A 17867-nucleotide genomic window follows, 5' to 3' on the forward strand; every position below is an offset into this window, starting at 1 on the left:
TAAATCAATAAATTTTCAAAATAGTAATAAAGATACATAATAAAGAAACATAAAACCGATACTTTTTAGTAGAATAATAGATTTAAAGGGAAGAATCATTGTAAATATAAATTGTCTGCTTGTAAGAATAATAATAAATTATAAATATATTATAAATTTTAAATATAAATAAAAAATTATTTGTTATATTGATTTTTTTATGATAATTATTGAATTGTTATAACAACTAATTAGATAAATTAAGAACTAAATCTACTGATATTAAATATCATTTTCCTTAAAATAAAATTAAAAGTAATTAAGTTAAAATAAATTTTTTAAAATGAAAAATTATTTAACTGCTTTTTAAAATCAATATCATTAATACTATTTATATGTTAAAATTTGATTTTAGTATAATTTGAAGAGTAGAACATTTTGATAAGTTATTATAAATAAATTTTATTTTTATTCACTTATTATACATATAGATATTGTATGTCATGCACAAAGAATATGTATATATTTAAAATGTATGATATGCAATTTGTTCGTACTGAGGTGAATAGCTTATTCAAAATATTAATAAAAATAAGAATTTTCAGAAAAAACCTTAAAAGTTAATAATAACTAAAACAAATTTGCTTTAGGAAAATTAATTGAATATAATGTTATTTGTTAATGTTGCATTTACTTCCAGCAGCGGTATAATACATCAATAATTTTTGTATATATAAAATTATCAAAAATATCATTTTTTTTTTAATAAAGTAAGTTTAATTACAATATAATCTATAAGAAAATTCATAAAATTTAAAAATACAATTAAATTCTATGAAGATTCTTTAATTATCAAATAATCTATGATAAATGTATTTTTATTTACATTTTTACATTATTGAGATACAATATCTTTATGAGATATAATAACAAAACAATTTATTAACACAAATATATTGTTGAATTTTTATTTTAATATAAATTGTTTAATCAAAAGAAAAAATAGTTTCTTGTTAAGTATATTAGTAATCTCGCATTGAACAAATTTAAACAAAATACTTTGATTACCGTTATTTTATATATATTTTTCTGAATCATATACAAAAATAATATATCTAAAGTTTAATTTCCAAACAAATTAACAGATTAATAATAATAAAAAAATTAATAAAAAAGATAATCCGCATAAATAATAAAAAGAACTTCCGCAATTGATTGAAACACATAAATTAATTTAATAAAATTTATAAGTTATAGTACAAAAATTTTTTTCGTACTTTTATATTTTAGAAAAATTAATCATGCTATGAATTAAGATTTAAAGAGAATCAAAGTCGACATAAAATACACGGAGATTTGTAGTTTGTTAATCGATTTAATAATTTTAATAATTGTATAATCTTTCAATCAATAATTTTTATTAATAGCAACTAGTCTTAAACATGTCATTATTTACTATTATATTTGAAAAATTAAATACTTTTGATGGATTTTTGAAAATCAACAAATTTTTCTAAATGTAAAATTGTATTGATAAATTTTTCTAATTACAAAGGTTTTATTGATAATTTTTTAGCACACGATAAAGTTAAAATATTTTAAGTGAAATAATATTTCTTATATTTTAATACTTCAAATAATTATTAAAAAATTTGAGGAAAATAAAAATACGACAAAAATAATAATATATTCATATATTCTACATTATTAATAAAATTTTGATAAACTTTTAAAAATCAATTTCATTAAATTTTTTTAGCATTACTATACATGCAGTTTTACAGCTCATATAAAATATTTTAAAGAACATGGTTTTTTTGAATATTGGTCTTGGAACAGATTTTTTTTTTAATAAATTTTATTATAATGATTAGTATCAGTATTAAAGATGCACAAGAAATTTAAAAAATGGTACTATAGCGCGCTGTATTATAATAAAAATGATAAATACATTTTTCATAACTATGAAAATACAATATTACAAATTTATGCAAATACATATAAAATTAGGTAATACCGAAAATTTAAGTTTTTAAAAGATTTACGTTATTTAATTGCATTCTGATATAGCAGATTAAATTATTTTTGATACTTTGCCAATACAAAAAATTAAAATATGTCACATTTTATTCCAATTTTTTTTTGGTAAATATTCCTTTTTAATTTAGTGCTTCATCAGAATGACTATTTATTTATAAATTTAATATTTTATATATATTTTATAAATTTAACTGGATAGTTAATATAAAATTTTATTTGTTAAATTTAATATAAAACGCGTCATATAATTAAAAGTAATAACAAAATAGTTGACAATTCTCTTAAGGTTATTAACTGAACAAAAGATTTATTCAAGAATATTCTGTTTATGGCATATGACTCTTAGTCATCGAATTTCAATAAAAGTCAATAAAAGCTCTTTCTCCTTTTTATATTCTATTGTTATATTTATACTGTATTGTTTTATATTATTCTTTTATTGTAGTAGCTTGTATCGGCAATGTAAATTCTTAAATACAAATTCTAAGTAACTAAATAAAATTATTTCTTTTAAAAGTACTTATAAAATATACTTGAATTAATTTATATTGCAAAATATTTTGATAACCAATGTTCAGATTTTAGAAATTTAATAGATCACTAAAAAACAATATATATCTTAACTAATCATGTATATTGTTTTAGTATTTATCTAGATGAAGTCTTTTTTATAAGACGACTCTGTTTTGTCTTTCCATTAAAAATTAAAAAAATATATTTTACAATAAAAATGAATTGCTCATGCATTTATTTCTAATTATAAAGAATTTTAATTAATTAAAGATGTAAATAATAAAATAAACTAATAATTTAAGGGCTTAGCTAGAAATATTTATTGTTGCAGTGCAATAGAAGATCAAATATTAATAAAATAATAAATAAATGTGCTTATATTGGGTATCGGTTACAAAAATGTTTGTTATAAAATTGAATTTTATAGCGAAATATTTCTTTATGAAAATTAGTATTAATATTTGTAATATCCTTTTCTTCGTCGTGAATAATTTTAGAGCCTATTTTCCCTAATATCCATTTTTAAGACATAGATTCATTGGTTAAACGAATATATTAGCTTATAAATTGATATCATTTAAGTAGAAAGCAAATAATCAACTTTAATAATATAATATAAACTTAAATTTAAATATGGGTTCATCAAAGATATTCTTTTTCTTTTTAAATCTGATTACTGTGATGTTAAGGGTCATTTTCTTAGTTTTATCGCACCAATATTAATCGATTTTTTTTGGGATAAACAGTAATTTCCAGTAGTAGTTTACCTACAACTTAATATAAGTGAAATTTGATGGATTCTGCCTTTTAATTAAAGCAATGATGATGAATAATGAGGAAAGCTATTATGTAATTAGATGAGGTTAAAGTTAATTTCTCATATCTTCATTTTTATCCTACTCTTTTTTCAACTATTTATTTTTATGTTTTTTCTTAAACCATCTTTTTAATAGTCCCTAAAAGGAACTCTTTAATTTCTTAAAAGATTAATTATAAGTCTTATTTAATGTAGTTATTTAGTAATAAATTTAGAGTTATATATTTTAGAAAATTAATTTGAAAATTTGAAAATTAAAGGTATTACATGTATTAATCTTCATACTCTATTCACTTTCATTTACATAGTAAATTTTTGCAGCTGTAATTGGGAATTTTCATTTATTAGTACATTATTGATAATGTTTTTTAATTTCTAAATTTTTTATACCTTTTCTTTGTATATAAAGTTCTAAAAAAAAATATTTCATATTTATTTCATCGTAATAATTTTATAATAATTAATTAACAGTTAATAAATTATACGTTGCTACACTATTGATAAATAAGGACAACATCTAATACGTTATCTCATAATTATTGCACAAAAACTTTTATCTCAAAATATTGACATCCATGTCTGCAATTTTTCAAATTTTATAAATTGTATATGTAGTTTGTTTTTTATATGACAGAAAACAATGTAGAATTATTATCAGATTAGTTTTATACTGGATAATTATCTGTCACAAATCTTATTCTACGTTAAATAATTATATTTATTAATAGGAATTGCAAAAGTAAACAAAAACTTTTATTAATTTATTAAAATGTATAATAAATGCTCTTAACTATATTATTTTTTCTTAATTTACGAATTCCAAAACTTTGTTGAGATTGTTTATTTTAAAATACAATATATATAATCTTAAAACAATAACAGCATGTTTAAATTTTCTTCAAGTATATTTTTTAGATTTATAATAATCAAAAATTCATAGTAGGCAATAAATTTTTATTAGATGTAGAGCATCATCACTATTATCTATTGCAGTGAAGAGCCTTTCAGTTGCAGATAATATTAAGACCTACTCAAGATCCAGACAAGATAGAATATCGACTAGAATAACATATTTTAATAATATAAGTATTTTAAATGTTTTATTTGATAATAAATTTTATAATATATATATAATATTGCCTAGAAATAATTGTATTAAATTTTGCTTGGACACTATTTTTTTACAGATAAATCTTTTAAAAAATTCTATTGCAAAAAAAATACCAATAATTTTTAATTAACTAAATGTGGCTATTATTTCTATTTTTAAATATAAAAATTAAAATATAAGAACTATAGAGAAATAAGATAAATGATAAGCTGAAGTAGTGATTACTGATTACGTCATTGTTCTGTAAACATATTTCGAATTTAGTAATAAAAGAAATATACATGAAAAAATTCATATTCTAATAGAGCATTTTTTGTGTAATTAATAATTTACAAGTCTTAAAAGCAAAATATAATAAATCTATTATGCAGACGAAGATCGTAGATATATTTTTTAATATATATTAAATTATTTTATTTAATAACCTATGTTTAAAATCATTTTTAAAAAAGTTCAGTTATTTTGTATGAAACATTACATACCTTATATACTGGAAATACATCTTTTATAAATTTTATAAGAAATTTATTAATATACAGTTAAAGCTTTTTTTACATGTATATTTTATTGATTTAATATTAAAATTTATAATTAGAATGTTATATTACATCGAATGAGTACGTAAATTATTAAAATTTTTAAATGAAGAGCATTTTAAATATTATCATTACCCAGTCTTTTTTTACCCTGAAAATAGAAAAATATTATTTATTAATTCTTTAATAATAACAATATAATTAAAAGTTTTTTAATAATTATATATCTATAATAAATTGCACGTATTATTGTTTTTATTGAAATAAATACTTTTAAATATGTTGTTAATAACGAATGCTGAGGTTGATATTAGTTGTACTCTTGTCCTCATAATCATAATATATAATAATTTTTAAACTTCAATAGTTCATTACAGTTCCTTTATATTGATATTTATTATGCATCATCAATACTTAATACATGTTACATATTGCTTCTTTTTTAATTTAAAAATTGTATTAAACTGTTTCATTGCTAATGAATTTTATAATTCAAAATTACATAAAGGATATTTAAATAAGTTTCAAATTTTTAATTTAAGTTACATACTTGCCAAACAAAATAAATATTTAACTTCAGTTAACTTACATTTTGTTTAGTTGTTTTAATATCAGTAAAAGAGGCACGAGTTTTAGATCTTTCTTGTTCTAATTGTGCATGCAGTAAAGTCACCTCTGTTGTCAGCTCATCTCTAATTTCATGTAATTTAATTACTTCAGCTAAAATTGTTGCCTTATCTTTCACTAAGAAATATTTAAATATGAATTATATTAAAATATTAAAATAAAAAATAGAAATTACACTTACTTTCACCTTGTTGAAGTATTTGATAAAGTCTTCTATTTCTATTTTTTACATTGTTTACATCTTCTTTTAATTGATTTATTTCAATTTTAAGCTTTTCAATAATACTATCACGTTTTTCGATTTCAGTTTTTAATTGAGCTGATGTTATACCATCATCTAATTGATGCAACCTTATTTTTAATGCAGAATTTTCTTTTTCTTTTGTAAGTACTTTACTTGCCTCTTTTTCAATTTTTTGAAAAAATGCAGTATCTAATTACAAAATAAATGTTAACAATATACCAAATTAAATAAAAACTTAATGATATAATAATAAATTAATTTAATTCTTATTTCTCTTTTACACTTTCGAAATAAAATGAAATTTAATTATAGTAATATAAATTATAGATTGTTATATATATATAAATTGTACCTTTTAAACTATTCTCTTCTTTTTTAATTTTTAATTCTTTATTTTCTGCCACGTACTCATTAAAATTATTAAATTCTTCTAATGACATTGATTTTTTTGATTTTTTGTTACTTTTTTTGACATTGTTTCCATTATTTTCTACATTATGTTTCATTTCCATTTGTGTTTCTTCATATGATAATTTCGACAATAATATAGCTTCATTTAATTCCTGTTCGTAAGTTTTTTCAATCACCTTAAAAACAAACAAATATTTCATTTATGAAATTTGTACACAGTCTATATTTTTTATATAATTAACATTTTGTAACAAAACTAATAAATTTTAAATCACTAAATTTACTGATTAATTTTTATTGTATTTTTCTTATATATAAATTTAGAAATACCAAAATTCATAATGATGGTATACTTTTTAAACAATTATAGTCAAATTAATATATTAAAAAAAATTCAAGAATAAAAATAGTATTTGTTTTTTAGTTTTTTTTATTACTTATATATTTATAGATTTATAGAGATTTATTAATATATTTATAGAGAATAATTTAATCTATATAATTTTTTAAAAATTTATTTAATTAAAAATAATAATAATAAAAAATAAAAATTTTGCTGATGTATAAATATTTTTACCATTGAATCCTTTCTTTTCCACTGCTCCCATTCTTGTACATTAATATTGCTTTTTTTTTCTTTTTCCTAAAATTTCAAAATTTTCATATATACTATATGATTTATGACTATAATAAATACAATATTTTAATTTAACTTTAATTATAATTTCAATTTAATCCTGAATGTTTTATGAAATTTTAAAAACTAACTAATGTAACTACTTATAAATTAATATTTTTATATAATTTTAATTTACTTATAAAAAATAATTACTATAACTTTACCATATTGGAATATTAATATTTATTACCCATAATCACAATTTAAATAGTATTATTTATAAACATAAATTTAAAGAATAATTAATCGAGTTTCAAGTACCTTATTGTATATTCAAATTTAATACAAATATATGATATACAAATTGTGAATTTTCAAAGATAAAATTAATGAAGTTTAAATTTTGCATACTAAAAACTTTAAATGTATCATAATTACCTTATTTTTTTTTCTTCTATAATTTTTTTTATGGAGTCTAGTTTGTTTTTCATCCTTTACTTCTGTATTATTTTTTGTATTTACAGATTTGTGAGATTTTCTTTTTATGTAATCATCATCGTCAATAGTTAGTACAGCAAATCGAGACGGGACGGTAGTCACCATTTTTTATAAATAGTTTATAATTATACAAAATGAACATACTCAAGAATCCAAGGCATAAAATTCCTATGACGATACTCCTACACAAAGATAGTACTGAAGATTGATCTTTATTTTTTAAGAGTTTGCGCGGTAAGTTTATACTGATTAGTTGTTATTAACAATGACATTGTTAATAAAAGAATAAAAAACTAATCAAAATCGGAATTGGTATTGTAAATATTTAAAAATTAATATTGAATTTGGATATATTATTAGTAATACTTAACAATAAGTAAACTTTTTATTTATAAATTTATAAAATAATTAATAATGAATAATAATAATTATAATTTATTTGTAAAAAGTATTTATAATAAAACTATGATTTTCCAAAGTTTAACTCAAAGATTTATCAATTCATTATTGCGTAAATCTTTTGTATATCAAAAAACTTTCCAAATTTATATTTTACTTATCTAAATAGTGATAGAATCATTGAACTGTAACTTATGAAATTTCAACTCGTAATTTTATTTAGTTACATAAAGAATCATTGCTTTACGTTAGTAATGTAAAGCAACAAAAATGATACATAATATGAAATTTATTACACATGATTTTATTGTAATATATAATTAGTAGAATAATAAAATAGAATTCATTGTTAAGAATTAATAATTATTACAAATATTGAATCTGTGATAATATATTTGTTGAACGAAATATTTTTGAATATATTAATATTTTAAATATTCGTATTATACAGTTATAAATAAAATACCCTATTAAAAAAATATATAAGTATGCTTTAAAAATATATCATTTTCATATTATTGTGTATTAATGCATTTTTTTAATTATAATTAAAGAACAATACATGGAAGTATGAAGAGAAAAAATTAAAGGTGAAGTACTTAAGTGTAATTAATAGCTTTAAAATTAATTCAGATCAATTCAAACACATATTAATAAAATACTTTAATAAAATAATATTTGTATGCATGTAAATTTTAGATTTAAATTTAAATTTAATTTTAAATTTAATTTAAATTTACATTTAAATTTTTTCTGCCAATGCTTGATTATATATAAATAAACAAACTTTAATATATTTATTCATTAATAAGTTGTTTCTTTAAAAATAATTTTTATATGTTTTGGTTGATTATAATTTATCTCACAACGTAAGTTTGTTAAAAGATTAAAAAATTATTGTCTTTCATAAGAAGTTAAGATTTATATATAATATTTGATACTAAAACTTAATGATCAACACTTTAGCGTCTTTAAAAATAGATTTGTAATACTGATGATTTCAATTAATGATCAAATATAAAAGTGATCCCATTTATTATAGAATATTGTTTAAAATGAATTATATTTAAAATAATATTATAAATTATAGTAAAATATGGATTTCAAACTTTACATTAATTATATGGATTTTTATCGTTTTTACATTATGAAAATGTATATAAATTATATAAATTAATAATATTATTAAAATAAAACTATATATAAATTATTATTAAAATGGTTTTATTACAATACCTTTAATAATAATATTTAATATTAAGTAAAATTATATAATATAATTATATATATTTTATCTATTATTTAATATAAAATTATAAATATAAATAAAAATTAAGTCTATAATCATTTAATACTGATAAGGAAATAACCATTTTTAACTAATGTTAAATAATGTGTTAGATATTCTATTAAAAATAATTATATAACTTATAGATATGTATCAATATTTAAATATTTACTTTAAAATCATTGTACATTAGATCATATTTAACTTATTTAATATTTTGAAATCTTTAATAAAACAAAATTAATTATATCAACTATATTTATTTCCAACTAATGGAAAATTAGATCTATATAAATTTAAAGTAATTTTTATCTGTTTTTATATATAACAAATTTTAGTAAAATATAAAATATTGTCAATATTTAAAAATTTTTCGTATATCCATTTGATTGCTGCATAATTTGCAAGCATTTCGAAAGTTAATAATTATCATCCAATGGTCGAAGGACCAGGATAGTTGGATTTGGCTCTCATCACCAGTTTACTGGTGGGAAAAAGTGTTTCATGTCGTGGCGTCTTCACTAAGAGAAAGCGATGCTCGTCACATGCTTACCTTATACAGTTAAGGTAGTTAGCAATAACGGATAGATGTTGCTATACAGAATCTAGACTAACTCGTGAACGTTTGAGAAGTTTTGAGAACGCTAGGAAAACAAAGTTGAAGAAAGTAGGAGAATTCCAATCGACGTTGCTATGCGGAGGCTCAATAAACTCAATAAAGTAGGACGTTGAAACCAAAACATTACAAATATTCAAGAATTCTCGGACCCAAATGTTTACAGAAATGTGAGAGCTCAAGGGATCAATAACTCCGAGAGCCAACGGTCTTGGACATTAATTCAATCTTGAACATTCCGTGCGCCATCAGCAAATTCATTGATGATTGTTTTTCAGCCGAAGGGATTGGTATGGTACTACAAGCATACGTATTGGTAACATAATTCGAGTGAGTGTTTAAAGTAACATCCTGAATCCAGTGTCCTGGTTCTCACAAGTCCTTTCAGTGTGATGCACGAGATTTGATCCATGTGACAGTTACGTTCAATGTAGTCTGGTTATACTGCACGAGTTTGGTAGTAACAAGCCGCTGCCAGCTCCATCTTTGGGATAGTAAGCTAGTTAAGGGGTGACATTCACTCATAGTCTTGGATCTCTTCATCAGCCCTATAATGGTCATATCATAATCTAAATACAATGTATAAGGAGAATCTTCATATGCCGCAATGAATCCTTCTGTTGTATGTAGATATCAAAACCATTGGCTTTGTAATCACTGACTATTTCAATGTGTACCGCAGGTGAACCAAAACACAAAAACGCAAATCCTGAATAATAATATATTTTTTCGCAAAAAATGAACTAAGATTTTATCATTTGATTCTTTTTATTTTACAAATAACTACAATGCTTGAGAGTTTTTTTATCATATTCGTTCTATGATCCAATTGTTAGGATAATATTTTTTAAAAACATTATAACTGAATTTTTCCATTGAATTTTATTTATTTAGTCGCATGATTTGACTGTTTGATTGTGTAACAATTACCATGGAGATAAGCTAAATTCTTTTATTATTTATACTACTCTAATCATCCAATCATGTTTAGGTGATCATACATCAATTATTAGTTGAATACATATGAAAGCGAGAAAACATTCTACTGCCCACTTTAACTCACGATTATCTTCACTATAACTTTTCTTGTGGATAGTCTTATCAGTACAATACTAATATTGATTTATTAACTATCAGTATTTAAAATAAAATTTTTAATATTTACAAAATCGTACATATTAATTTAACATAAAAATAAGAGTAGAAAACATGTTATTTTAGAAAATTAAAAATTTGCAATTAGCTATAATTCAATTTAGCTTTTAGTACGCGTCTCTTAAAAAATACATTATTTGTTAATAAAAGCGTTCCTTAAAGTTTCCTTAATTATTTAACTATGATTCATGTTTCGAGGTAATAGAATCTTCGATTAGACTATTTTTTAAAAATTATCTCTAATTTCATTTTATTTATTATAATAGTAGTACGTTTTGATTATTCAAAGCAATATTTATATTTACAGATTTATCTATTGTAAATACTGTACACTGAATTTATTATTTTACATTGAAATTTTGTGCAGATATTCTTATCTTTAAAAAAAAATAATCTTGAAAACAAAGATAGTACAGTCCTGAACTTAAAATTTGAATATCAAATTTTACAAAAAATGATATTTATATTTAACTATATGTAAAATATTATTAAATTCCAATGATTAAGGAATAATGCATTCATAAAAAAGCTTAAAATTTTTATGTTATTATCAAAGACATACTCATAAATTTTTAATGTATTTTTAATAAATTTAAATGAAATGAAAATTTTATAAATGGTATAAATGGTAAAATATAAAACTTTGAGTGCTAATTTTAAAAAGGTTATATAATTAAAACCTAGTCAACTCCTCATAATGTTTACTTTTTAGATATCACGTTTGTAAATACTAGTTTATCATTAATAATTATCTACGAATGTATCCTTAAAGTTCTTCGATATATGCAATAAAAAACTTTCTTAAAAATTAATTAATAGAATTAAAAAAAAAACGGATAGAAAATATATGAAATAAATGAAAAATTAACATTACGTAAATATACATAATTAACATACGTAAATATATATTTGAATAACGAAAATAGTAAAATGATTGTACTATCATAGGGTTATTTTTAATATTTATAAATAGCACTAGAAATAGGTAAATAATTTGTTTAAAACCATATTATCTATTCAATTGATATTAACATTTGTTTCTTTCTGATAATTAAAATGATCAGTGTGTGGTACTAATAAATTTTAACTTCAATTTGCATAAAATATACTTAACCACCTTATTGACTATTTAAAATTTACTGTATTATTTCAAACAAAATCTTATTGGCATCTTTTGCTTTTCTTGATATTGAAGTGCTATCTGCATCTACGTTAATTTTTCAGAATAAAACAAATAACTCTAAATATACCTACCATTATTTATTTATTATATTCTTTACTCAATATCGATGTGTAAGTTCATATCATCTCACTTGCAACTCAAAAGCCATTTTGAAATAAAAATTTGACAATATAGTTTTTCTAAATTGAGTCAACTAGTATAGTCAATAATATAGTACTTACAAAATAGCAATAATAGAGTTTCGTAGTGTCTTTCGGTATAGCACATAAATAACGAAGCAAGCATCTTGAAATGATATTGATTGCCAAGAAGAAATACAATTTCTTTGGAAATTTCAGTAGTCGGCTAATTGGACAAATTTATACCAAATCGTCACGATTTAATAACTTGATTATCATGCATTCTGTAGAGGTATAATGAGACATGTAATGAGCTTAATGCATTGTTGAAAATATTGCCAAGATAAGTATATGTCACTTAGTTTTTGAAATTTTTTATAAATGTTGAACCACTCTGTCCATAACTTCTTTTATGAATTGCCTTTTGGACTTTCTTATATAGAAGTAGTTGCTCTTTTTTTAAATGTATAAACATTAATTGGACTCGGAATATTTTTGAAAATAATAACTTTCATAAGCACTACATATTAAAAACTACTTAAATAAGACTTCAGTAATCATACTACTAAAAGGATATAAAAATATTACAAAGATATACTGTTTTTAACTGACGTGATTGAATTTACCGATATCAAATCTTGGGAGCTTACGAGGATTTTAACTTTAGAATCAGGACATTGTAAGAGAGACCCAACATTATCTCTTTATCCACGTTGTTAATCAGCATTCAAACATAGCCTTGTCTCAGTAACAAACAAATCAATTTTAAATCTCTTAATATGTTAAAAAATTAAATTTTTAAAAAATAAAATTTCATTAAGAAATCTAAAATTTATTAAAAAAAAAGTTAAAAATATCTGATGAGCAGATAACATCTATTCTAATTTTTAGAAAAATTTGAAAAGTTATAAAAAATTATAGATTTAAAATATACACTTAAGCAAATATTTTCTTTTTTTAATTTATTGGCGCATATCGCAATGTGAACTTTTCTGTACAAGAAATTTCTGCGCATATGCAAACAAAAAGAGCTTACATGTCGATTGCGCATGTTGGAATTAATTAATGGTCAAAAATTTATGGCATTCTAAGAAATAAAAAATTCATTTAAAATATATATCGTAATTAAGAAAGTTAAATTTTATAATTTTTGGTAGACGAAAGTATTGATTAATAATTTACATGGGAAATGATAATAATTAATTTGAAATGGAAGATAGCAGTGATAAATTTTGTTATATTTATAGTTCTTCTTTAGAAACAAAAATACAAATAAAGATGTAGATATAATAGAACTATTTGTTCGTATTATTTTATATAAATCATTTCACTTTTGTATTATTAAATATTTTCATTTTAGAGGTACATTAGAAGGTAAAAGATGCCGACCAGAATATGATAAGTTATTAGTTGATCCTCTATTAAAATACTCTGGATTATTCGGGTCGGGATGCGGAAGAGGAGATTTAGCTGCTTCTCTTCAAGTACATGCTAATGGGAGAGCACTTGCACTGCCAGTTCATACATCATATAAACATTTTACATCTAGATGGAAGTAATTAAAAATTATGAAAAATGTTTTTATTACAAATATTAATGTTTAATAATTAATTTATAATAAAATTTTTATTTTTGTTACAGCTGGAATCAATGGATAACCTTACCAATTTCATATGCTGATTTACCTCGTAATTCTCAATTGTGTATTACTCTATATGATTGTGCTGGACCGGGAAGGCATATACCAGTAGGTGGATCTACGATTTCACTCTTTGGCAAACATGGTGTATTCCGTCAAGGAATGCTTGATTTGAAAGTTTGGCCAGGATTAGAAGCAAATAGTGATATTTTTACAACAACTCCAGGTAAAGCAAGAGATCACGGAAAAGAACAAATGCATAGATTGGCTAAACTTGCAAAAAAACATCGTAATGGACAAATAAGTAAAGTAGATTGGCTTGATAGATTGACTTTCCGTGAAATTGAATTAATTAATGAACAAGAAAAAAGAGCTTCTGACTATTTATACCTTATGGTTGAATTTCCACAAATTACAATAGATGGAATACCTGTGTGTGATATTCTTATTCATTTTTAAAGAAGAAATATAACCTCCAAGTCATTTCAAACTTATTAATTAACAGTTTGTTGTTAATCAATATTAACAACTTTTTTAAAGTTTTCAATTGAAATTATAACATTTTAACTTATATGATTATGTACTTGGAGGTTTTAAAAACTTCTTATTAACATTGTAGTAAATATATATTTTATAAATTTATATATTTGTACTATACATGTTTTTTAATTATAGTATTCTATTGTATATTATGAAAAGGATGGAGATGAAGTAGTGCAACATCGATCACAACCAGATGTTGTTACTTTTCCAGATTATGAAATTTTACAGGCATGACATTTTATGATTTCTGAATAATTATTGAACATTATTTTCAAAGATTGTAAATAAAGTAAATATAAATGTAAAGCTATAATTCATTGAAAATATTGATGATACTATATTATTATAGTAGATACAATATACTATTTTATATTACTATTTTATAAAAATCCAGTAATTTTTTAAGATTTATTGACTTATTTAAAGCTTTACATTCTTTTAAGATTAATGTATTTAGATGTTTAAATAGTTATTTGATCAAAAATTCCTTGAAATGTCAAGAAGAAATATTTAAAGTTTAAGTATTTAAAGTTTGCTTTTAAACATATTAAATAAAATTCATCCTTCCATTTTAATTTTAATTAAATTGCAAAAATTATTTATTTCTTAAATTAAAAAATTTCTTAAAAAATTAATAGTAATTTTGTATAACTTATAAGAGAAAATTAATTCTAGGAAAATTTAGTGGAAGCTAAACATCATAAATTAGCTAGAAGTTTACGAAGTGGTGGAAATACAAAAGAATTAAAACCAACATCTAATGTTCGTGATGCTTTAAACACTATATTATCATATCCACCTACTACTGCACTTTCTACAGAAGAACAAGACCTAATCTGGAAATTCCGATTTTATTTATCTACCCAGAAAAAAGCACTTACAAAATTTATAAAATGTGTAAATTGGAAAGTAGCTGGAGAGGAACGTCAAGCTTTAGAAATGCTTATTCTATGGGCTCCACCTGACCCTGAAGATGCTTTAGAATTACTTGGACCAGCTTTTACACATCCAGCCATTAGAAGATATGCAATTGAACGTTTAAATCATGCATTAGATGATGATTTAATGTTGTATTTACTGCAATTAGTACAAGCATTGAAATATGAAAACTTTGAAAGCATCAAAATTGCTAGTGAAATTTTTAGTAAAAATAGAGAATTAATTGATAACAGTGAAAAAATTAGTAAAGAATATAAATCTAATAATATTTCATCATCAATATCTGGAAATACTGTAAGTATTTAACTATGCTAATTGCTATATATTAAAATAGTTGTATGATATGCTAATAAAAATATTCGTATATTTTTTAATCTAATTAAAATTAGTTATTTTATGGAGACATTCATTAAAAAATTTCATTTACTGAAATATCAATATTTATTAATATTTAATTAAATTCAATTATTGATTTAAATATCTAAAATTAAATAAATATTTTAACTCAAATAATTATATCAATTTTTTAATATAATAAATTTCTTTAAAGAATTTTAAGCATTAATATTAATATATTAATATATTAATAGCAACTTTAAAAATTATAAAACTCAATTTTAAGAAACTAATAATTTATATTTATTAATTTTAATTGATATTTTTCCAATTTTAGTCATTGAAGTTTTTGATAAAATTTGTAATAATAATGTAATTTAATGAATACAGAAGTTTTGAAAATAGAATTTGGATGAGTTTAAATGTAAAATACAATACCTATATATATTTTACTTTTTATTTTTATAGGCCTGTCTATCAGTAGAAACTGATGTTTTTTTGGAAAACCAATATACTCAAACCGATTTAGCTACTTTTCTTATAACACGCGCGTGCCAAAATTCGACATTAGCTAATTATTTATATTGGTATCTTGCAATTGAATGTGAAGATCAACCTGATCCAATCATAACTGCAAAACAAGATACTCGTATTCGAGAAATGTACATTTCTGTAATGAAAATGTTTTCAAATGTTCTTTCATATGGTAATAATATTTGGCAAAAAAGATGGGCATTTCTAACAAGGCAAAAAATATTTATTGATCAATTATTGTCACTTGTTAAAATTGTTGCCAGAGAAAGTGGTAATCGTAAAAAAAAAATGGAACGATTAAGATCATTATTAATAGACGCTGATATCAATTTTAAGATTAATTTTTCAAATTTTGAACCTATTCCTTTTCCGCTTGATCCAGATATTTCCATTAAAGGAATAATACCAGAAAAGTAAATATATGCATTTTTGAAAATAAATCTATCAGTATTGTTATAATTAAAACACAATATACTATTATAATACCCAACTAATTTGTTATTAAATATATCTTTTTAGAACCAGTCTGTTTAAATCTGCTTTAATGCCTTCAAAATTAACTTTTTTAACTACAGAAAATACAGAATACATAGCTATTTTTAAACATGGTGATGACTTAAGACAAGATCAACTAATTTTACAAACTATAGCATTAATGGATAAATTATTAAGACGTGAAAATCTAGATTTAAAATTAACCCCTTATAGGTAATTAAATAAAACTTGACATTTCATGATTGTAATTTGAACAATTTATTAATTATTTAGGGTTCTTGCAACTAGTACACGGCATGGATTTTTACAATTTATTGAATCAACAACCGTTGCTGAAGTATTGGCCAATGAAGGTTCGATATTAAATTTCTTTCGGAAAAACCATCCTTCAGAAAATGGACCATATGGTGTTGTCCCCGAAGTCATGGATACCTATATTCGAAGTTGTGGTAAAATCATGATATTTAATTATAAAATTATGTAAAAATAAAAATTGTAATGTTTTACGTTTTAGCTGGATACTGTATTATAACTCATGTTTTGGGTGTTGGAGACCGACATTTAGACAACCTTCTTCTTACAACATCAGGTATTTTAAAATCTTTATTATATATAGATTAAAGAATATAAATAAATAACCTTTTATTATTTATGGAACAAATTAACGATTAATAAATAAAGTTATTAATTATTATAAAATTCAATTAATAAAATATAGTTAATAAATATAGACTACCATGGTTAAATTAAAATAAAAAATCTTAATAAATTGCGAATAATTTATTTTACGAAATTACAAAAATAGATTTGTGAAAATAAATGGTTATGTATTTATTTGATATTTACCAAATGATATATATTGTTGTTTACAATTTGAATTATAGTACAAGCTAAACAAAAATTCTTCAAATTAGTTGCCATTATTTTTTTCTACTGTAGCACATGGAGATATGTAACCGCTCGTCTAATTGTCTTAAAGTAATAGTCAAAGTAATCGTCAATAATAGCTTACGTTAACCTTTGTGCTTGTATACTTTATATCTTCATTTTACTTGAAGTCAATTACGAATTCAATTAATTCGTTCTTTGTAATAGCACCTGATTTTTCAGTATTATTTTTTAATGCAAAATTGAAAATTTAATTTTCTGTTACTTTGAAAAATTTTAAATATTTGAATGCACTTGATGTTCAAACGTTGCTTTAATTTAATCAATTTTTGGTACTC

The 17867-nt window shown here is 21.6% G+C and overlaps 1 protein-coding gene across 1 annotated transcript; it reads right to left on the minus strand.

The window, feature by feature from the left end:
• Positions 1-5023: 5023 nt before the first annotated feature.
• LOC105366146 (G kinase-anchoring protein 1-A) lies at positions 5024-7600 on the minus strand. Its single transcript, XM_011504475.1, has 6 exons — positions 7336-7600; positions 6856-6921; positions 6220-6454; positions 5805-6038; positions 5586-5740; positions 5024-5147 (listed from the first exon to the last, which is right to left on the minus strand). The coding sequence occupies exons 1-6, from the start codon at positions 7498-7500 to the stop codon at positions 5115-5117; spliced, it is 888 nt and encodes a 295-aa protein (XP_011502777.1). The 5' UTR covers positions 7501-7600; the 3' UTR covers positions 5024-5114.
• Positions 7601-17867: the final 10267 nt, after the last annotated feature.

This window comes from Ceratosolen solmsi, unplaced genomic scaffold (assembly GCF_000503995.2).
Source record: "Ceratosolen solmsi marchali unplaced genomic scaffold, CerSol_1.0 scaffold17, whole genome shotgun sequence".
Classification (NCBI taxonomy): domain Eukaryota; kingdom Metazoa; phylum Arthropoda; class Insecta; order Hymenoptera; family Agaonidae; genus Ceratosolen; species Ceratosolen solmsi.